This window comes from Lissotriton vulgaris, chromosome 1_1 (genome assembly GCF_964263255.1).
Source record: "Lissotriton vulgaris chromosome 1_1, aLisVul1.2, whole genome shotgun sequence".
In the NCBI taxonomy this organism is placed as follows: Eukaryota; Metazoa; Chordata; class Amphibia; order Caudata; family Salamandridae; genus Lissotriton; species Lissotriton vulgaris.
This window is the reverse complement of record NC_141685.1, coordinates 1,673,995,750-1,674,020,374: the sequence shown is the minus strand read 5'-3', so window position 1 is coordinate 1,674,020,374 and position 24,625 is coordinate 1,673,995,750. Positions and strand designations below refer to the sequence as shown.

Below are 24,625 nucleotides of genomic sequence, written 5' to 3'. Positions count from 1 at the left end.
ACCCGCACTTCCAAAAATCTGTAACTCGATGTTCCTCTCAGGTTCCTATCCTTCCATTTGGAAAAAAGCTATCCTCAAACCTTTATTAAAAAAAACTAATCTCGATCCCGCAGAATCTAAAAGTTACAGACCCATTGCATCACTTCCCTTCCCATCTAAAATATTTGAAAAAATCATGAACATCCAGTTGTCCCAGCATATTGACCAGAATAACCTCCTGGACAACACACAATTCGGATTTAGGAAGGGTCATGGGACAGTAACGGCCCTCATAAAGGCATCTGATGAAATTAGACTGATACTCGACCAAGGCGGCGCAGCAGTCCTGATACTATTGGACTTGTCCGCGGCCTTTGAAACGGTCGATCACACTATCTTGATCCACCGCGTATCCTCAATTGGCATCCACCACAAAGCTAAAACCCTTTTGACCTCCTTTTTAGCTGACCGTACACAGTCAGTCAAACTTGAAGGCTACTACTCCCCTGTTTTTACCCTGCCTTGTGGAGTACCCCAAGGATCCTCGCTAAGTTCGACCTTATTCAACATCTATGTGTCGGACTTGGCCAGGGTCATCAAAGCACATGGAATAAGACTAACATCGTACGCCGACGATACCCAGTTGGTATTGGTTGTACATAATGATGGAGGAGCAATTGCCGCTAATTTCCAAGAGGGTATGTTGGCTATTAGCTCCTGGATGGCAGAGAACTGCCTAAAACTTAATTCCGACAAAACGGAGGTCATGATCTTTGGCAGTCTTACCCCCTCATGGTCTCCAGCCTGGTGGCCTACCGATCTGGGTACCCCTCCACTACCCGTCACGAAGGTGAGGAACTTAGGAGTAATATTTGATGACAAGCTGTCTTTTGTCAGCCATGCAAATGCTGTCATTTCCTCCTCATTCTATACCCTTAGAATGGTAAGAAAACTCCTGCCTTTCCTTCCGCCTAGCGCCGGCAAGACCCTCATGTGCACTTGGTACTGTCCAAGGTCGACTATTGTAACGGACTCCTATTAAATGCTCAGGAGAAAGTCCTTAACAAAATGCAGCTAATCCAGAACAGGGCAGCAAGAATTCTGACCCGCATCCCAAAGTTTACCTCCATATCTCCCATCATTCGTCAACTACATTGGCTGCCGGTCAAAAGCCGCACTAAGTTCAAGGCTTTGTGCATCGCCTACAAAGCTATTAACAGTACAGGGCCGGAGTTCCTAAAAAAACACTTCGCACTTACACCCCTAAAAGATCTTTATGCTCATCCTCGGCCCACCTGCTCACAATCCCGCGTACGAAAAACGTGGCCTGGGGAGACAGATGATTCATAGTGGCTGTTTCCAGACTGTGGAATACTCTCCCCCTCCACATTAAAAACAGCTCATCCCTGCTGTCATTCCGGAAACAAGTAAAGACCTGGCTCTTCAATCAGTAGCCCCACCTAGCATCGCTTGAGTTACCTTTAGCGCCGAGACACCCCAGGGTATTTGCGCGCTATATAAATCGCATAAATAAATAAAATGATAACTTGTGGCAGCCATTGCAGAGATTTGGGGCATGGCCCCCTTTCAAATATAATGTGGTGAATGGCCGGTTTTGAGGATCACAAAAAAGGAGCCTATGTAAAGTGTGAAAACAGATTTTAATCAAATTATAAATAATTTGTTGGTGGTACCATACTACCATGTTAAAAATTGTGCCGTATACTAAGGTGATTTTACCCTGTGTAAAATGCTGATCCACTGCTGGGATTAAATGACACATGTATGAGGATACAACTGTTTTCTCTCATGACATTCTCCTAGAGGTTATGGAAGCTGCTACAGAATCTAAAATGAGAGCATATTTTCTGTTAATTCACACTATGTTCCTCAGCTATGTGAGAGTAGTCTGACACACTGAGTTAAACATGTACTTCCAACAGTGGCAGCAGCCTCCCATTTGATTCATCAGTATTTTTACTGCAGCTTCCCACAGTGTTCTAATGAAGATCTAGAGTACTAGCCTTCTTATTTATGACAAAATTGTGGCACGCCTGAAGCCATCTTGATAAAATCAAAGCTGTAAAACTCAAAACATTTCCTTTAGAATGAAGAAATGAAAGGGTTTGTGTTAAAGAAATTATGGTTTGGGCTTTAGAAAGCAAGATTAGGACCAGTTTCATATGAGTTCTCAAATATCTTCCTCTTCCTTTTCGGTAAAACATTCTGATATGCAGTCTGAAACGTACTTTTAACATCAGCAGCAGACTGCCGGTTAAGCCCCTGGTGATCATCTGCAGCTTTACCACAGTGTTCTGATGAGCAGCTAGAGTGCTGAGATTCTGAATTTATGACAAAAGTGTGGCATACTTGAATGCTATTTTAATGGAATCAAAGCTGTAACTGAAAGCATTTTCTCCAGAGGATACTACAGTAAATGGGAAAATGAGGGAGCTTGATACTAACACATTTGTGTAAAATAGCAACCAGTGAAAAAAGAGTGCAAACATAGTCCTAATATCACACGCGCACATTCTCTCTCTCTCTCTCTCTCACACGCACACACACATATCCCTTCACCCTCAAATATAGCCCAAATATTGGCTAATGACAGACGTTAAGTAACTCATACAGCAATATAATCAACCAATGAGAGGGTTAAGTAACTTGTTAAAGAAATAATCAAGTGTTCAATTGGATACAAACCATGTAAATAGCTTTTAGTTTAAAAGTCCTTTTTCGTTATTTGAGAACTCAGACATCTTTCCTCATTTTAGAGCAGTAACCATAATGTATATGGGCAAAATACCCCTCTCATTTTGTCATTTCTAAAGGAAATGCTTTAGGTTTTACAGTTATGAATTCCATCTAGATGCATTCCGCTCTGCAGACCTGGTTCTCTGGCTCTAAAGCAGCTCTGCTGACCTGGTTCTCTGACTCTAGAGCAGCTCTGCTGACCTGGCTCTTAGGCTCTAGCGCAGCTCTGCTGCCCTGGTTCTCTGGCTCTAAAGCAGCTCTGCTGGCCTGGTTCTATGGCTCTAAAGCAGCTCTGCTGACCTGGTTCTCTTCCTCTAAAGCAGCTCTGCTGATCTGGTTTCTCTGACTCTACAGAGGCTCTGCTGACCTGGTTCTCTGCCTCTTGATGCACAGCGAGTGTGTGTGTGTACATCAGGGGGTCTCATCTACTCCAATCGTTAAAGACAGCACTGAGCTGCTGCCCGACAGAGGGTCACGATAATGAACACAAAGGCCGAGTACCCTCCAGGCGCCTCTCTTCCCGCAGACCTGCTTCCCGCAGCTCTCCTTCCATGGGCATAGCACTAGGGCACAAGGGCGGAGTCACAACAGACGCACATGCGAGGTGCACAAAAGGCAGTTGTGTTCCTTCTGTGGTGGTTCTTAGGCTCTAGAGCAGATCTGTTGACCGGGTTCTCTGGCTCTACAGCAGCTCGGCTGACCTGGTTCTTTGGCTCTTAATAAGCTCTGCTGACCTGGTTCTCTGGTTATAGAGCAGCTCTGCTGCCCTGGTTCTCTGGCTCTAAAGCAGCTCTGCTGACCTGGTTCTCTGCCTCTAGAGCAGCTCTGCTGACCTGGTTCTCTGCCTCTAGAGCAGCTCTGCTGACCTGGTTCTCTGCCTCTAGAGCAGCTCTGCTGACCTGGTTCTCTGGCTCTAAAGCAGCTCTGCTGACCTAGTTCTGCCGCCAGCAGATTAACTGTCAAGAAGAGGTATGTGCTCTAAATGCGTTTAATATTCAGGGAAAAGACTTCTAGATCTGGAGGATGTCTTTTTAACAATGGAACCCCTGAAGCCCAAGATGCTGCAACCCCTACTAGTAGACCTAAACTGAGCTTAAGTGGATAACTGCGCTCCTCAAACATCATGAGCCTATGAAATAAGTGAACAAATCAATTGGCTTAGTTAGCTGTTGATGGTTTTGAAATAGTTCCTCACAATTGTGTACAACTCATATTTTCCCAAAGGATCATAAGACAGGCTGGAAGATACACCTCCTCCACTAAATTACTTGAAGATAGAACCTTAGGTAAACATGACTGACGAGACCACATCTTGATTCCATACTGTCCAAACTAACCTTTGATAAGCACCAAGGCTGAAAGGAAACTTGGTGATGGGTCTAAGTGGCCCTGGACTGTTGAGCTGCAATTGTAGTGGCCTCTGAAAGCTCCAAATTCATTAACCCAAGCCTTTCAGCATCCAACCTTGCATGGTGGATATGAATACAGCAGTTGGACCATGTGAGATCACAGGACAGGGGACAGAGGCAGCTTCCAAAGAGGGGTCACCACTGTCCGAATTAATAGAGGGAACTAACTCCTGCATGACCAGGAAGCTCCAGGACTACTAACACTTCCCCTTTGAGCTTTAGAAGTACCTACACGACTAAAGTAAATGAGAGAAATTCACATATTTGCCATCTTGGCACGATGTATGTATGCTTACTCATGGTTTTCACCTGCATACTCTTTTTAGGTCTCAGCCTGACGTCAGCAGCGTATGCGCTGCTCTCGTCATTCAAGACTTCTTGGAATCAATACGATTCCAGAAGCCTCGTCCCAGCTCTGCCTTCAGCTTTCATTTGTGCGCGTTGTTTGGTATCACAAATTATGCCAAAGGCAGTGCAATGATTGCACTGAAGGCATGCTAATCATTCCTTGTTGCCACCCTGTCTCCTTTTAGGCACGCTCACCTGGATTGGATCGGTTACGGGCAGATTTACACTCTTTCCTTTAAAGGACTCGAAGCACTTTTTTTTCTCATTTGCAGCGCCGTCCACACGCTTGTAATGGCCGCTAACAGCCTCTCCTGCTTCAGCTCCCCACCCTTGCAAAATGTGGAATTCTGCTGCATGATCAACGCACCTTATCTCTCTGGTGTTTAGCTTTTTAAAGCAATCTATTCATGCATTCATTTGCGCATTATGATGAGCTGACGAGTATATTTTGTGTGAGGTGGGGTTCGACTACAGAGATATGTTTGAATGGTCCTAGTTAAGAATACAATGTATATTTGTAATACATGTTCTGGTTTGCGGACATGAACCCAGTGGTCTTCAGGGTAGTTAGCCATGCCTTGGAAGAAACGTGGGCTCTCATCACACAGGGAGTGCAGCGTAATCTAAGATCTTGCACAGCAAGGATGCAATCAGCCCGGTGGGACACTCACCGCTTAGAGGTGATGCAGACACACCACAGAAGGAACACAACTGCCTTTTGTGCACCTCGCGTGTGCGTCTGTTATGACTCCGCCCTTGTGCCCTAGTGCTATGCCCACGGAAGGAGGGCTGCGGGAAGCAGGTCTGCGGGAAGAGAGGCGCCTGGAGGGTACTCTGCCTTTGTGGTCATTATCCTGACCCTCTGTTGGGCAGCAGCTCAGTGCTGTCTTTAACGATTGGAGGAGATGAGACCCCCTGATGTACACACACACACTCGCTGTGCATCAAGAGGCAGAGAACCAGGTCAGCAGAGCCTCTGTAGGTGCCATCGCTAGAGGTTGGGGTTCCTCAAGGGTCCATTCTGAGCCCCACCATCTTTAACATCTATATGGCCCCTCTGGCGATGGTAGCGGAGGCTTATGGGGCCCGGGTCATCTCATACGCTGATGACACCCAGCTCCTGTTTACTTGCAGGAAAGGAGAGGTTTTTGACGGCGACAGGATCAAAGACTGTCTGAGTGCAGTCTTTGCGTGGTTTCAGCGGCACAGTCTGAAATGCAACTCGGATAAGTCTGAGTTGCTCTTCTTTGGCTGTGCCCCTGATCCGGGCTGGAAGTCGTGGTGGCCCCAGGACATGTTCCCTCCTGAGAAGTCATCTTCCCAAGTGAAAAATCTTGGAGTTGTATTCGATGACGACCTCTCTTTCCGACCCCATGTTATGGGGATATCAGGGAAATGCTTCGGCATCCTCAAGATGCTTAGGAAATTTCTTCCACTGCTCTCCCTGCAATACCGAAAGACTGTAGTCCAGGCGCTAGTGGGGTCTCGGTTAGATTACGCAAACGCGCTTTTTGCAGGTCTGCCTAAGTACCTTCTAGCTAGACTGCAAATTGTTCAAAACTCGGCGGCCAGAGCCATATTTGGCCTGCCAAGGAGAGCCAGTGCCTCATTGCTTCTAGATAGGTTGCATTGGCTACCTATTTCAAAAAGAATTAGGTTTAAAATTCTCACGCTGGCGTTCAAAGCCCTTCACTCTGTGGGTCCTAACTACATCAGAAAGCATATCGCTTTCTATGTGCCGCGGAGGATGTTGCGGTCAGCCGATTTGGCTAAAATGGAGGTGCCTGCTGTCAAACGAGTTCGGATGGGAGGACGGTCTTTCCAATATGTGTCAGCTCGCCTTTGGAATGAGCTCCCTCTCCCCCTCCGCAAAGCTAATAGCCTCCTAGCTTTCAGGAAGGAGCTGAAGACCACGCTCTTCTCCATGTAATCGCTGTGACTGTAGCGTTTCTGCCTTTGTGTTTCTGGGTTTTCAGGCCTCTTTGTCAAAGCGCCCGGACACCCCCTGGGGTAGCCGTGCGCTCTAAAAGTACGGCTGTAACATAACATAACATAACAGAGTCAGAGAAACCAGATCAGCAGAGCTGCCCTAGAGCCAGAGAACCAGGTCAGCAGAACTGCTTTAGAGCCATAGAACCAGGTCAGCAGAGCTGCTTTAGAGCCAGAGAACCGGGTCAGCAGAGCTGTTTAGAGCCAGAGAACCAGGTCAGCAGAGCTGCTCTAGAGCCTAAGAACTAGGTCAGCAGAGCTGCCCTAGAGCTAGAGAACCAGGTCATCAGAGCTGCTGTAGAGCCAGAGAAACCAGGTCGGCAAAGCTGCTTTAGAGAGCGAGAACCAAGTCAGCAGAGTTCCTTTAGAGCCAGAGAACCAGGCCAGCAGAGATGCTTTAGAGCCAGAGAACTAGGTCAGCAGAGCTGCTCTAGCTGACACTGACTGACTGACACTGACTGACACTGACTGACTGACTCTGACTGGCTGACTAACACTGACTGACTAACACTGACTGACGAACATTAACTGACTCACACTGACTGACTAACATTAACTGACTGACACTGACTGACTGACACTGACTGACTGACTGACACTGACTGACTGACACTGACTGTCACTGACTGATTGACACTGACTGACTGATACTAACTGACTGATACTGACTGACTTTGACTGACTCTGACTGACACTGACTGACTCTGACTGACACTGACTGACAGACACTGACTGACTAACACTGACTGACTAACATTAATTGACTAACATTAACTGACTGACAATGACTGACTGACTGATACTGACTGGCTGACTGATACTGACTGACTCTGACTGACACTGCCTGACTGACACTGACTGACTGACACTGACTAACTGACACTGACTGACACTGACTGACTGACTGACACTGACTGACTGACATTGACTGACACTGACTGATGGACTGACTGACACTGACTGACTGACACTGACTGACACGACTGAAACTGACTGACACTGACTGAAACTGACTGACTGACTGACACTGACTGACACTTACTGACACTTACTGACACTGACTGACACTGACTGACACTGACTGACACTGACTGAAACTGACTGAAACTGACTGTATGAAACTGACTGACACTGACTGAAACAGACCAACTGACTGACACTGACTGACACTGACTAACATTAGGGCTCGCCTTTCATTAAGTTAAAGCCATTTGCTTTGCTATACAATGCCATTAGCAAAGCGACTGGCTTTAACGATCAAAGGCGAGACCTATTGCATTTTCAATGCTTGTTTCAATGTGTAATCAACCCTGCAGTCCGCGGAATCCTTTGGCGTCCCCTCATATACAGCCATAGACACATAACCTCCCCTCCTCCCCCCCAGGTTAGGTAACATAGAATCTACTGTTATGTTATGTTATGTTATGTTACAGCGTTCTTTTATAGCGCACGGCTACTCGAAAAGAGTGTCCCGGCGCTTTCCACCTGCATCTCAGAATAAAAATAACACAACACAGCAAAAGAATGAGAAAAAGAACTGAAACTGAAGCAATAAGAACAGCCTAAAGATTAAAAAGCCAGGTCTTCAGGCTCTTCCTGAACTGGAACAAATTGACAGTGCTGCGCAGCGAAAGAGGAAGCGAGTTCCACAGCTGTGGGGCTTTGCAGCTGAACGAGCGCCCTCCCGTGCGGGCCTTCCTCACCGCTTTGTAAAGGGATTCCGAGCGCAAGGAGCGGACTGGTCGATAGAAGGCTAGTCTCCGCCGCAGGTATCCAGCCCCTGATCCAAACAGGGCTTTGTGCATCAGAGTCAGGGATTTAAACTGGATCCGCTTCCGGACAGGCAGCCAATGTAGCGCCTGAAGCAGCCCGGAAGCTCGGGCTCGTCTACGCAGGCCAAAGATAGCCCTGAGCTGCGTTAGTCAAACCCCGTTATTCCCAATCCACAGGGTATATCTTGGCTACAAAGTTTGATACCACCAGTTTTTCTCGTTTTATCCAGTCCCTTTACTTTTCATAGACTTGTGCAGTGTCAAGCCAGATGTAGATGGTATTTCATAATGCTGCGACTCCTTCTGTCCTTATTCTCTTTAATCACTGCCTGCAATTCTATACGTGAACAAGTAAAATAGACTTCTTCCCTTGATCTCCTACTGTGTTTGGGCGAAATGGAAGAAGATTCCGAGTGGAAGGGGTACCTGCTCCATTGTCCCCCGTTCTCAGATGTTGGAGTATTTTCTTCCCAACATGCCAAATACAGTCAGCCAGCTCAGTGTTGCCTAGAAATAGAGGCCAGCTGGTCATCGATACATCTCTTTTTCTTCCATGATGCTGCCAAAGAAGGAACCTTTCTTCCAGATGCTGGAGACCCTACGACGCCACGTTGCCTTTTTGCTTCTGCACCAGCAGGTCACAACTGCAGCCCAACATACCTCATTCAGGAACAGCCGCTCGTCGTCCGACCCTGCAAGTGAAAATCACCTACACTCACTCTGGAGAGACTGGAAACGTTTGCCAAGGCGCCATGCCCTAGCAAAACCGCCTGCCCTGAACATCAGGGAGCCACACCTGTCCTCAGACAGGCAACAAACAGGGTGTGGTGTTTGAAAGAGGAGAGGCTACCCCAAGGCATAGCGGGCGTAGACTTAGTGGCCTCGAAATATGAAGAGAAATAAAGGTAGGACTTCTGGGAGAAGCCAGGAGCTTCGAACGTCTATCATGTAGGCAACATGCTAACATAGTTATAAATTAAAAAAAGGATATAAAGAACAAAGCAGAAATGTGATTTCTGGAAAAGGCGTCAAGCACACGCAAAATCTGGTAACTGCTCGAATTGAGGATTCACTGCCTCGTGACAAGGAACGTCTAATGGATTTCCTGGAGATGAAAGAGGTGCAATCCCCTCATTCATTGGCAATTATTAAAGAAATATGCTGTATTTCAGCTGCGGGGCGTCTTTATGAGCAGCATAAAGTGCATTAAAGAAGATCTCACTTTTCCTCGCTTGACAGGCGTTTGAAGAAAAGTGTCCATTCTTAAAGAGTGTCTTAGAAAAATTAAATAACCACCCCATATGCTTCAGACCTTGTGGCCTGAACTCTGTGAACAGGCATTCCCATTGCTACAATCACTCAAGTTCATCATTTTTTTTATCCTTTATGTGCAACATCCTTAGAAGGACGTCGATCTGGGATTCAAAGTTATATATCCACACGGTTAAATCCCCCCCACCCCCACCCCAATGCAGTGGATGCGTTATTACTATATAAAATAAAAAATATATATTTCTGTCAGTTCGCTTTGTCTATTTCAGTTTACAAAACTGTGAACATGGATTATTGTCAGCTGAAGTAAATATGTGTAACTACTACATTTGTTGAGTTTGTGCTTGATTTGTCAAAGGTTGTATTTCAGGGTCTACCTTTGTGGTGCCCCTGAAGTCTTGCGCCAAGTTTTCTTGCTGTATTTCTAAAACAAGTTCCATTTCCTAGTCCTTCCTGATCTTCTCAAAAACTTGCGTGTTGAAACTTTACACCAAGGGTTTTTGTTATTGAATCTGGCTTGTCCTTCTTTTTATGGCAGATGAAATTGTGTGCTTTTTGGTGCACATTATTTACCTGTGTGGTTCTCTGTTGAGTAGGTCCAGAAATCCTCCTCCTAAGTCAACCCTGGTACTGTATTTTAGGAGTTTCAAAGTATTGCCCTTTAAAGTTTTCTTCCACTTATAACATCTTTCAGAGTGTGTTAGAAATCTCCATTTAAGTCCAATTTCCTGTTTGTTGCTTCAACATGTTACAAAGCGGTTTAGACCACACGGCTGTTTTTCATTCTTTCCTTTTAAGGAGTGATTAGGCAGAGGTGGCTTTTGAGTTCTCTGACTGGAGGGTTTCAATGACAGTCGCCCGCGTCTTCCAACGCCTCATCCTCCTCGATGTCGTTGGTCTGTTCCTCTGGCTGTAATTCTCTTGTTCAGTTTTGTCGAACTTCTTTTCTTGGGTAAGATTGGTAAGTAGTAAAGCTAATTGGACCACTGAGTGTAACACTTTGTAAGTGTGAGCAGCAGAGGGAGCTTATCTTGTCAATATTTAATGGGCACACCTCTCCGTCTGTAAGGTCCATGACTGGCCTGAAGGTAGTCTATGTCCACGTTCATCTGCTGCAGCATCACATGTAAAATGGTATAACAACAGTTAATGAAACTTAGTTAACAACCTCATCCTTGATTGATGAATCAAGTGTGAGTGCCAAAAGTTGAATTCATCACAGATAGCCAAGGCCATCCGTTTGTTGTTCATAGTCTCTTCAACACAAAGAGTGGATCCACTTGTGGAAATTGGTTACTGTTTTCAAAAATGATGGTACGCCCATCTCTTATTAGGTTTTGGTAGGTAGAAAATCTGTGAAAATGGGGCCACTGGAAGACATTTGTCATTAGCTCCAAACTGATATTCTGGCTCAGCACAGGTATCAAGATGGGGATTATTATGTGCATGGAATCGAAGCAAACCCTGCTGTGCAATGAGACGCAGGCGGGTTGTCGCTGTGAAAGCATCTGCAGCTGGTGGTTGGGAGATGAATTAAACACCAATATGACATAAATTACATTTTAGCATCTCTTGGCTGTTTTTCTATCATCAAAATGAAAAATAGTTCTCCACTCAGACAGACGCTTCTAAAAACTGTGACTAGGAAAAAAAAATACAGCAAATACCAAAATCAACTTGTGGGGAAAGATGCTGTGCTCTGCTGCAGTAATGGAGGTACATTAGGGGTGATGCTAATGGGGATCTCTCCTAGTATACAAACAGCAGTAAACCAGCAGGAGGCCGAGGCGCTGCTATCATCCTAATGCTCGGGTCATCACTTATAGCGTCTCCTTCCTGGAGTGATTCGGTAGGAGGCAATTTTTGGAGGATTAACTTAATGGGCTTCTTCATCTTCATGATGGAAGATGTTTCAGCTGTCATTGCAGAGTGGTGGGGGCATCAGCATGGTTTGTGCACCACATTGCCTTCCCATCAGTCCCACTCCTATCTGTGTCCGTGCTCTAATTTCTCACCGCTGTTTTTTTAATGTTCCTTAGGAATTGAGTTATATCATCCAATATTGCTAATGAATTGACAAATATTATTTTCTGCAACCCCTGCAACATTGTTTGTGAGTGAATCTACCTTTCCGTAATGTGCCCTGTCAATTGAGCCCTTTCCACATGGACTCATGCAGAGCAGACCCCTCTTATGTTAAACTGCTGCTGATCGCACAGGAGAATAGGAATCATAGCTATGTTTAGATCTATCGCCGCAAAGTGATTTGTCAGACGCCCTCGTGTTGTAGTTCTACAATGTGCACTGCAGAGTGGCCATCTACTTCAGAAGAGTGAGGGTCCGGTTGGATTATCTCTGATCAGTCACCAGCCCCCTTCTTGGATAGCGCTTGTTGAAAGAAAAGCCCTTAATAAAAGCTGGATATGATGTCCCTCTTTAGTGCTACTACACACCTGCTCCGACCCAAATTATCCCATCTCATCCATGCCGCCCAGTCACAACCCGCACTTACACACCACCACGTTCTATATGCAGACCTATATATTTATGATGCTTCTGCCACAGTCAGGTGTTCCTTGTAAAGCAGTCCGCTCTTCCTTACAGGCTGGCGCCTTGAAAAGCTTAATATAGGACCTTCCCTGAATTTTAAATGCTTATTTTTTCATTCTTGCTCGCTCCGTGTAGTAGGTTACTAATCCAATCCTGTGTTGAATGCTAGAGTACAGACACTTGGAGTGAATAAGCAACGTAGAGTGTTTGATGATGGACTGATGTGTATCGCGTCCATGGTTCAACGAGAACCAGACCCTTCTAGAGCTCTTCTGTATCTTATGCTGAATTGAAAGTGCCCTCTCACATAATTAGTGCTTCATCTCCACCAGAATGTCTTCTCTGTGTTCTTCTCGCCTGTAATTGTTAAGCTTGGCCTGTGTTCACTGATGCACAGGAAAGTCCAATGCCCAACAGAACACGCGAAACAGAGCATATCACATGACTCCCCAGAAGCACATAAAACCACAGTGATGGTGCCCTAAAAGCACTCAACTCTAACACAACTTCCAACTCTGCATTAACAAACAGTACAGTGCAAATATGCCATATCGTAGTATGTGATCCCAACAGGACTTTCCACTACAAACAACACATATGAAAACGTGCCACACGACCCCATAAAACAAATCACACTCATTCCGTACTGCATTGAAGTTTCATATACTTGGAAATGAACAGGGCCATAATAGCACTAACTGTTTGGGAACCGCACCCGCAAAAAAATCCAACACAACATTAGGACACTTTACACTCATCCAACCCTGAATCAATATGGCACATTATTCCGTAACACCATACTCCCAACAGTACACACCCAGACAATGCTTTACACACCAACTAACAACAGAACTCGTGATAGAAAACCCGCTAAACCTCCCAGCCAAACCCAGATATGACAGTAGATCCCTGTTAAGGCTCCTAGTAGCACTACTAACTCCAGAATTGAACTACTAGACGATTGTCAAGCCAAATAAACCTGATATTCGTAGAAGCTTTTGCAAAACCTCCAGTCACACCATTAGACTGCATTTCACATGGACCTATTGTTGGCAACACTACCACAAGCACACAGCTGATGTTACAGCTAATTACCCAGTCAAATTCCGTCTATTTAGGAATCAACAAAATGAGGTTAAGAAGGCACTGGACCATAGCATGGCAGTGACGTAATTCACACTGTACAAGTATGTGTACCATAACATCATTTGCGCATTTATAGGTTTTTTAGCTCTTTAGTTAACACTTGTTTTCTGTGCCTTGCTTGCAGCATGTCTTGACTGAATAGTATTCCTCTGGTGAGCAGTAATGAAGTTGACAAATTCGTATGGTGTCTTTTCAAGATGAGCTTGAGTGGTATTTTACAAATAATGCTGAAATATCTTACCTGGAATTGTGAACATATGTGTAATTTTCTGGCTTAGCCCGTGTGAATAGTACTTTACCAATACATTGCTCAATCAATTCTTAAATTAAGCCTGTGTAAGTGGTACTTCACGAATCCATTGCTCAATTATTTCCTATATGTAGCCTGTGTGAGTAGTACTTCACCAATCCATTGTTCGTTTGCCTCCTAAATTTAGCCAGTGTGAGTTGTACTTCACCAATCCATTGCTCAATCATCTCCTAAATTCAGCCTGTGAGTGGTATTTCACCAATCCATTGTTCAGTTGCCACCTAAATTTAGCCTGTGTGAGTAATACTTTACCAATCCATTGCTCTATCATTTTCTAAATTTAGCCTGTGTAAGCGGTACTTAACAATGCATTGCTCAGTCATTTCATAAATGTAGCCTGTGTAAGTAGTACTTCACCAACCCATTGCACAGTTATTTCAGAAATACAGATGTTTGAGGGTCAAACAGATTGTTACTTGTTTATTGAAATATTTCACATGGAAAGTTTCCCACCTTATATGGTTCTTACCCATCGGTCCTCCTCTGTGTTGCTGACGCTTAAAGACTTTCAGTCATTACTACTATACACAACATGGTAGATAGGGTGGAATGTTGCCATAGGCTAGGGACAGATAGTTATGCGTATAGAATCTGTTGTAGGATGTGACTCTAGTCCTGTTTTGAAACTCATGCCCTGTAATTTAAGACTACACAGCCTTGTCATTCTTTTACAAATGAAGTCCAGAATAGACTGATTCTAGCTGTCTAACTTAACAGTCCTCCATTAAGTCAGAACTGAGTGTCTATGGGATTCCTACCCTTGTGTCTGATGGTCCTAGTGCCGGCGCAAAGTAAAGTAGCTGATATTGGACATCATACAGTATAAAATACCCCTAAAGTAGTTATCAAAACACTAAGGACTACTTACATATTGGGCCGAAGAGGTGTTCATGATGACTGGTAATCTGATAGTGAAGGAGACCAGGCTCAGGTTCCAATGCCACAAAAAATAAATACTGTGTGGTTCCTAGGATAATTATCAGTGGTTCTGGTTACTTTTAGTCTTTAATAAACTTTTTTATTTTTTCTTGTTAATGAAAACCTTGGCATAGGAAGGTCTCTAGTTGATACATGTAGTCATCTATATTGACAGACTGAGGAGATGGTAACATTCTGCCATGGTTGCAGATCTGAGTCAGTCATTATGAGCCATATAATATAGAGGCAGATTGGGCCCGCACAAGCAGTCTCGGGTAAGCCTGAAACTTGTTTTAGCTGTAATTACTTCCTGTGATGCCTGCTTGTGCATAGGATTGCTTTGTACTAGGAATGGTAGAAAAGCTCTGGCCACTCCTCACAGTTATGTTATCGCAGTCAGTAGTTCACCATAAGGAGGTGTAGACATGCTAATGGACCCGCAGAGATTTTCTTCTGTGCACCTAACCCCTCTGTAGTTACCTGTATAATCTGGCATCATGCTCCTTTGTACCTGCATTGTGGTGGTATCGCACTCTGCATTATTACTGAGACCTCAGATCCATAGCTCAGATAGGCCAATTAAAACAAGCATTTATAATGCAATAGGTCTTGCATGTACACAAGTTTAAGCTATTGGCATTGTAAATGACAATGCCTTTTATTTATGTTTTAAAAACCAAAACATAAATAAAATGCATTGTCATTTATAATGCCAATAGCTCAAACTTGCGTAAATGCGAGACTTATTGCATTGCAAATGCTTCTTTTAGGTTTGGATCGGATTGTGCCATAAATAAATAAATGTAATAGAAAGCCACGCAACCTTTCCAATACCAATGAAACACATTTAACACTATATAAACATACCGAAACAATTAATCTACCATTCACCCAGCTATAAAGCAGATAAATGTTTCAAGTTTTCAAAAAGCAACAACATTAGAAACCTACAAACGCAACATCAGTGTTTAAAATGTAAGCACATTATTACAATATAAAATATACATCTAAATAGGTAAACAATATACAAACACAATCCGTTCCGTACACAAAACAAATTACTCAAAAAAACATGCAACCTTCCTGTCAGTTAATAACTTTAAACAGCATATAAACCCACATGACACTACAGCAGCTTTTACAAACAAGGAGGAGCTGCAAAAAACACGTTGAGCACATGAAACAGGCGTGACGTTAACAAAAACATTTACAATAAAGTGGACATATAACCTTTGCTATTGCATTACAGCAGCTTTAACATTGTGCCCACAAAACAAACAATACAAAATACAAAGCTTTAACAAAAGATGCTAGGAGCAGAGAGTGCATGTGTATGGTGGACGCGGGGAGTGCATGTGTAGGGTGGAGGGCAGGGAGTGCATGTGTAGGCTGGATAAGGCATGTTAAGGACGGAGAGTGGAGAATGCAGGCGTGGAGTGAAGATCTCACCTGTGGAGGGTGATGGAGAGTGTGGTGGGGACGAGTGAAGCACATCCTCGTAGGATCAGGGGTAGAGAGGGATACAAAGGCATGGGGGTGAGGGTGGATGCAGATTGGCGCATAGTGTGGAGGTGAGAGGGCACTTACTGCACCACATCTCCCAAGTTGAGACCAACCTCATCGCCAGCATGTGCGGTAATTAAACTAATGCATAATGCCACCCCAGCAATCCTGTGCCTGGACTGCACTATGAGACGTGGTCTCGTCATGCAAGCGTGAGGAAACCCAAGGAAATCCAGGGACGCGCTGACTTCTCAGATGAACATTCCTGGGCGCGCCAAGGGCTGGATGCAGATCTTAGCACCGCATGACCGACTCCCAAAACCCGGGAGCCGGCTTCTCAGAACCACTGTAACAAGCTCTCGCCATTGCGCAAAGGCAGACGCTTGTGTATATTTGCTTCGCGCTTTCACTTTAAGTGAAAGCGCGATGCAAAAATAAACACATGGCCGCCCTTGCCAAAGGTGACTGAAACAAGCTGTCGCCATTATGTAAATAAGAAAAAAAAAGTGCTTACCCGTTAGTTCAAGGAGACTGTATAACGCCGCAACCAAAAGATCCAGTCCGGATGGGCCGTCCAAAAAGGAGACAGGGCGGTTACAAAGAAGCCTCATTTTGAATCAGAAGACAGCATTTAGCATAAACGATGACGCCAGCTAATCAGAATGATGGGCGGGGCATCAACTCCACTTCTGAAATCTCGATTACAATAAGCCTCGAAGAGCAAGCAGTGCATGCAAGCTGCAACGCAGGTCTGTGAGACCAAAAAGCAAAGTGCTGTGCTATTGTTTCGTACCTTTAGCACTTTTTGAAATGAGAAGGCCTTATCTGCAGTAGTCGTCAGTCTAATTATCATAATTTTTTATATTGTGTTTATAAAAGACTAATGCCAGAGCAATCAATGTACATCCCAACTCCAGTGGGGTTTAATTGTCTCCACGTAGTAGGTAGCACCTAGCAATAGGAAAGTATTGATGTGGAATCCCAGGATTTCTAGTCCTGTTGTCCTTCCTTTTTTCTGAGATACTAGTGCCATATATTTGGTCCATTTGTGAGGCTCTCAAGATGTTTATTTACAGTTTGGCACTCTGGGGGTCAGGCAAGTGTAGACATCTTCCTGGTATCTCAGATTGAAATGGGTTTTGCAAGTGACAGAGCCTGTAGCACTCTCACGATAAGGTATAAAATCCCTAGATTTCGAATAGTATTGTTCTTTTTTCTTATACTTTAATTTTATCAAACTGTTTCATGGATAAACTATGGCATCAAAAATGGCAATGATAAACAGATAGCCAGCCCTCCAAATTAAGTGTCACACTTGGTATGCAATCTAATCAAATCTTCAAGCTTATTATATGTTGTGTCTTCGAAATCCAACCAGCGAGCACAGAACTTCATGAGGAACACAATAACGGATACCCCGCCTGAGAATACAACTTCAAAACACAAACGTCTAGCTGTACCATAGATAACTATACCTAAATCATGATGACATTAAATCTTATTGTATAGGAACACGTGTTGGCTGGTTGGATTTCCATGACTTGAAATTAGAGTAGAAATTGAAGATTTTATTGGATGCAAAGTGTTAACACTTTTGTTTTGGAATGTCGGCTATCCGTTTATAAATGATTTGGGGACTTTCCCTGATCTGGAAGGTGTGGATCTGGCAGCCTACCTTTATTGCCAGTCACCCAATTGTTGTTCGACATAAAACTTACTGCATTTTGTGAATTTGGATATACATCCTTGATGAGCAGTAATTTTTATCTTGCCACTCCATGATTAGTACCCACAAAAATGACAAATTCACTGTGTTCTCCTCCAGGTCACGAACCTTGTAGCTTTTTCGATGTCAAGTTGTCCAGGTATTTAATTTGAATGGTGCTAGACATAATGTCGGATGACAGACGGATAAAGAAAAGAGAGAGTAGTATTACCACCTGTATTCCCAAAAATGTCATTGCAGCCTTGTCTAGGCGTATCTTGTGATAGATAAAGTCGGGGATAGCATTTTGCCTAGTGTTTTATAAATGAAAAATGGAATGATATTTTGACTTGAAAAAGCTCCAAGGGCAAAACATGTGCCAGCTAGACATTGTCATTGTCCTGTGTTGCTTCCACAGAACAATCTGATGGTATAACTTCGCTTTGAGAGATGAAGCCAAGAACAGTACTACTTAGAAATCTATGGAATGTATCCTGTATTTCTCTTCTTAACAATGTTTCAAGATCTGTTTATTCTGAACGACTTAGTAGGGACACCAACACCATTGAAGCCATCAGCACCTCTTAGGCTTTGAATACCGTGCTGTTGAGCTGTTACAGCCACTAGCTTCATAAACCCTAGCATTGCAAGTAGTTTGGCTGTCTCCCTGTGCCGTGCTTTGCATATTACGTTTGAAGCTGACCTTGGTGGCTGCTAGAAACCAATTAGGACTCTTCAGAACACAGATCTCAGTCATCTTTCGATTGGCTTTACCGATTTTCCTTGTTTTGTTATTTTGTACATTTTGCGAGCATTTCAGTGGTTTTTTTGGACGATATTTGCTGTTGGATTTAGAAGTTATAGTAAAGCTTGGCACTGATGGATTGGTTCATTCTCATAATCATTAGATAGTAGTCGCTGGATTTACCATTCAAGTGGTGAAACGTACAGACAAAAAGTGGTTAATGTTTGGTTGAATCTTCTTCACTATTCTGCTTGCCTCCTTTTGCTACTTTTCTTGTGGGTAAAAAATCAAAATAATGCTTCCTTTTCTGTATTCGTGTTTTTTCACAGAGCACGGTCATTGTGGAGAAGACAGTGCAGGACCTCATGAACCTGATGCATGACCTAAGTGCATATTCTGACCAGTTCCTCAACATGGTGTGCGTGAAGCTCCAAGAATACAAGGACACCTGCAGCGCTGCCTACAGGTGAGTGCACGTTTCTGCACAAAGACTCACTTGTACCTCACCCATCCAGTGATGTGCCAGATTACCTGAAATCTGAATGCCTTCTGAACCATGTTCTAAATATTGACACTTCTTTGGTATTTAAGATTCATTCATGTTTACCAACCACAACGTTATATTATTATGCACATGTACACTTCATAACACTATTTAAAATCAAATCTAACTACATCTAGTCCTTGTTATATTAACATAAGCATATTCATGTGTCTTAAAATGACTTTGTATTGCGTGTTGATATTGTTTAGGATTAATGAAGGTCAATAAGAAGAGTTTTTAAGGGCGCACTATCATTGCATCTAACATGGTTACAAGGCATACATTGTTTGGGTTTTTCATAGGATTTCATGCTTAATTGGCAGTTAACTATTTACCTGTCTTATTATTTGATGGCTGCTCTTTATCTTTCCCAAGTTTTATTTAATTCAAGTGTCTCGGACTGCTACCCATGGAGTTTTTTGGCATGGTCAATTCTTTGCTCCTAGGCCTAATGAATGATTTTTACTTTTTCATAATTAACACCTCACTGGATGAAATCGCTCTCAAGAATGTTTTTTTTAATATTATTGGGTCATCTTTGTAATTAGGTCGACCCAGTTCTTAACTCTTTATATAGGGAGCCTTAGGTCCTAGCTCATTTAACTACTTCAAGTTACACGAGTATTCTGACATGCCTATGTTGTGTTGCCAAAAATATTGGGGGAAAAACATGCGTATGCTGTGTCACATACCACCCCACAATACCTTCATGTCATAACGTCTCCATCCTATAGTGTTTTCAGGGAACATATTGTATGAAATAAACCTGTATTCACTTATCAAGTAACTTGGTTGCACCATTTCTAGGGGAGATGCTTGTCTGGGATGCCATTGGCAAGCGTTTGATGACATGATGTTTTTGATACTGGCAGTGGAGTGGTTGGGAGGAGGAATTGTACTTGCTCTTGGTTTTGTGATAGGGATGGGGTAAACAAGACAATCAGACAGGCAATGTAAAGGGAAATTGCGATTCTCCTATTAACATGACCAGAGAATCTGGATTTCATTAAAGACACGTAGGCTAGCATTATGCTTATAACTTTTAATGCAGACCCAAGCAGCCGCATATGTCACAAAGTAAAAGTTCCATACTAGAACATTACAGACCAAACAATAGCAGTAAGCACTAGGCAATCAGCCTCTTTTAAATGTGGAGCAAAGGAGAAAGGAAAAGTCCAAAGAGCATCCACGAAGCATAACAGAATTCCATAACTTGAATGAAGATAGAGGAACCAAAGAACTTCAATTTCTGAAGAACAGGAATCAACTTCAAAGATTGTAGATCGGGAGCCACAAAAAAGAACTCATGAGAGGTTATCTGAAAAGAAAAAAGGTGTAAATGAAACCAGAAATACAAACAATAAGGATAAATCTTACAAAGGAACATAAGAGCATAAGAAATCAAATGAACATATCATGCGATTAAAATAGAAGAACATCAAATATAAAATCAAATACAACCATCCAAGGGATGGGTGGGAGGGATAATGCTAGCCTCCGTGTCTTTAATGAAATCCAGATTCTCTGGTCATGTTAATAGGAGAATCGCAATTTCATTACAAGACCGGAGGCTACCATTATGCTTGTTGGTAGTCATGTAGAACAACATCAGACATATGAGTAATATGTTTGCAATAATGATGAGCAAAGGTCCTAGAATTTGACCAATCAGCAGATTTAAGAATATCTTCTAACTTACCACCACACCAGAAAGACTTACTGGCCATAGCACCTCTGATGGAATGTGGTTTAAAAAGATCCAGATTGACGCCAGCAAGGCCCATAACAATTTTAACCCATCTCGCTATAGAACTGGAAGAAATACCTTTGTGAGGTTTAACAAAGGAGATAAGTAACTGATCAACGCCCAGAGGACGAAGAGAGTTCATTCTCAAATCATATTCTTTCATGTAGGGAACAACACAAAGTTTATTACACATGTGAAAGCGTGGGTAAAAAATACTATCAGACATAGTTTTAGTTCTTCTATGTAACTCAAATTTGACCCCAAACATATCATAGGACCTTTATGAAATATCAAGAGCCTTAACATCAGAAACTCTTCGACATGAGATTAAGCAAAGAAGATTTGCCAATTTTAAACAGAGATTCTTTCTATTCAAAAGAGAGTTCTCAGGCCAGGAACAGAAAAGGTCAAGAACTAATTAAACATCCCAAAGGCATTGATATGTAGGTTTAGGAGGTCTTCCGATCCTTACACTCTTAGGAATTCTACAAATAATAGGATTCTTACCTACCGTCTTATTGTTGACAAGGGAATGACCAGCAGAAATTGCAGACCTATAACAGTTGATAGATCTGTAACTCAGACCTCTATCAAATTGTTCTCCAAGAAAATGAACTATATCAACGATAGGTGGTTCCACGGGATCCAGGTGCCTCTCCAAGCACCAACGTAACCATTTCTTCCAAATGTTGTTGTACCGGTAATGTGTACCGGGGGCCCATGATTCTCCGAGGAGAGTAGAAGCTGTGGGACGAAAGCCCTGCGAGATTGTTGGATCTCCTGACACCTTCCAGGCAAGAAGGTTCCAACTCCCCGTCTGAACGAGAGGGTGAATTCGACCGTCTACGTCTGTAAGGAGGTCTAGGAGTGAAGGAATCAGAAACAGGAGGTCGTAAGTTAGTTCCAAAGCAGTAGGGAACCAAGCTTGGGATGGCCAAAAGTGAGTTATCAGAATAATTGAAGAATGTTGTTGTCTCAACTTCTTAAGTACTCTCTGGATCATTGCAAAGGGAGGGAAGGCATAACCAACGATCCCTTCCCAAGATTGGAGAAAGGCCTTCACCGCCAGAGCACCCGGGTCGGGCATCCAGCTGTAATAGCTTTCCAGTTGGAATGTTAGTCTGCTGGCTTAGTACACTGGCTGAAAAAAGTTGGCTGTTGACTATAGGAACAGAAATCCAAATTAAAACACTTCTATCAGTTCTACCACATCTCAATGCACAATAAAAGGGTTTAATGGCAGCTTGATCCTCTATTTAGTAAATACCCTTTGCAGCCCACTTCATCACTGCTGGTATGCTAGATGGAACACCCAAGTGTGGACGAACAACTTAGTTTCATGTATCCAGTGCACTCTGACATGACCCAAATTGCAGAAACATACACGGCAACTACTTTAATAGTGTTGATATACATTCAGAGCTTACCTTATTTTCTAAAAAATATTTCTTTTCTCATTTTATAAGATATAGTCGAATATAAAACACATTAAAACAGTGTTGCATTTCTCCCCCGTACACCTTTAATTCTAGAATGCAGTAGTCTTCAATGCCAGCTGTTGATCTTCCCCTGTGCGATACATTGACTATTCAGTAATTCATGTCTTAAAGTCCTTGGGCATTTCCAAGTTCCCTGGTGCACTGCTCTTAATCGCTGCCCTAACTGTACATGCCTATAATCCATCATCTGAGGTCTGTGATTGTGCCTACGGGTTTATGTCTCGGATTTCACCCCCCTCAAACGTCTCCAGAGTATCTGCCCAGCTGGCCTAGTGTTCTGCCCTATATCGTCCTTACAGGATGATTTTTTTTTCTTCAGCTAGCGCCCACTCAGTTTTGTCCTTAACCCAAAGAGACATCGCACGGCTTCTAGTCCCAAACAACCTCATGGCTAGCCATCTTTTTGTTAATAATCTGTGCTGAATTCTTTTGTTAATAGGCTTTGGAATTAGTCCTAGCATGACCGTGGCAACAACTTAAACTCCAGGTCTGTCGCTTTCTGAACCTCCTGCCAATAAGCTAAGATCCTGGAGCAAGATGGAAGAAAGTGGCTCACCCCAAACCACACCGTAGACAAGTGGCTGGTCGACATGGATAAATTCTACTCTGCTTAATAGGGGTGAAGTATATGTAGTTGAAAATGTATTTTAAACATTGTATTGCCAGAGACCACTTAATCCGCGCATAAGCCCTCCTCCAAGCCCCATCTGTGATAATGTTCGTCTAGTTCTTCTTTTCAGGCCTCTCTGGATTTCAAGGCCGTTTTTACCCTAGTTAATTTTAATGCTTTATAAAGCCAGGTCATTGAAATGTCCACCAGTGCCCAAAGTAAGGATTGTCTGAAGGGTTTCTGTTTGAGGGGTCTTCTCAGGGAATCAAGTCCCAAACCTCTCTGCTCATGCCGGCAAGCCTGGCATATTGCAAAAACTGACCACGCCACACACCAAACATCTCCTGTGCCTCATGCAAGCTGATGCACCTATCCCCGAATATGGATCGCCTAATCTGCAACAGCCTCCCTCATTATATATGTGCAGACTGACTAAGGCAAGGCAGACGGTGGAACCTTCTTTGTAGATGCACCTAACCAAAATAACCCCAAAAGTAATTTACCCTTATATTCTAGAATGGGGCTTGAGTGCACACCGAATAACCACCCACCATCACAGTGATAGTTCTAGACAGAACTTGACATAATTTCATTCATAAGCACAGGTGCACCACATATCGGAATTGTGAGATCTATATACCAAACTTATTACAAAGACAATGCGAATAATGTACAATTTTTTAGAAAGATCCACTTTATTGTTCCATTTGTCCGCAAAAACAGCCGACGCGTTTCGTCCCACACGGGACTTCTTCAGGGCGTGAAAGATCCTAGTGGGCAAATCAGCCAGTAATGTCGTGGCGATTAGGTGTTGCGATATCTGCTGTAAGTTGTGTTGTCCGTATTGATATTTGAATGTATATAGTGAAGTATATCTATTCACTTCTTCGAAGGAGACAAGATCCCTGGTCAGGGTAAATTGAGAGAGGGCTGTGGTCAAAACCCTATTAGTCCCAATGGTCGAGAGGCTTGTGTGAGTAGGGCGTGCACCTTCAAAATAATGTGCCACCTACAACCCCTGCTCGTCCCAACAGGAAGTGCACCCCCAAAATTGATGTGCCACTTAGAGCCTGTTTTCCAATGTTAGTTGTCAAATAGTAAAAAAATATATTTAAAAAAATATATATACAAATAATGTACAAAATAATAAAATAATAATACATTTAAAGAAATATTAATAGTACATAAATGTAAAAATATTAACAATAGTAGTAACATCTGTGAAAAACAGATATAGCATTTCTACTGCAATCTATTCAACAATAGGGAAAGCGTTAGACTCTGGTGGGGAGCATTTGTGGAAGGGAAACTGACAACCATCGAAGAAATGTCTGAAGCACTGGTCAGAGGGGACCGTGTGATGACAATCCTAAAAAACATTAAAAAAGATGGAGTTCCCGGTCCAAATGGCCTACCAGGCCATCTTTTCAAAGAAGATTGCGACTTCTGGGGAACCGTACTCACGCCACTCTACCAGTACTGTATGACAAATGCAACAGTCCCGGAGACTTGGAAAGGACCCCTTTTGCAACCCATCCATAAAAAAGGAGATACTAGGGAACCTTCCAACTACAGGCTTATTGCCTTACTGGATATTGAGGCGAAAGGATAAGCCAGCCTCCTCCTGCAAGATCTACAGGACTGGGCAGATGAAAATGAAATTCTCCCTGTGTACTAAACCGGTTTTAGGCCAGGAGTAGCCACAACATGCCTCTCTTTGCATGTTTTGTGGATTACTCTGCTGCATTTGATGGGGTCAATCGTAATCTGCGATGGCAGAAACTACAAGACTGGGGGATACCAGCAAACCTGTTGCAAGCCA

The 24,625-nt window shown here is 43.2% G+C and overlaps 1 protein-coding gene across 2 annotated transcripts in view; it reads left to right on the top strand.

Moving 5' to 3' along the window:
* Positions 1-24,625, top strand: part of EXOC4 (exocyst complex component 4) — a 1,827,849-nt gene that overhangs the window by 1,328,739 nt on the left and 474,485 nt on the right. For both annotated transcript variants that reach the window (XM_086918922.1, XM_086918920.1), the window contains exon 12: positions 18,733-18,869. In XM_086918922.1, the coding sequence (XP_086775048.1) occupies positions 18,733-18,869 (137 nt within the window). The remainder of the gene's footprint in view (positions 1-18,732; positions 18,870-24,625) is intronic.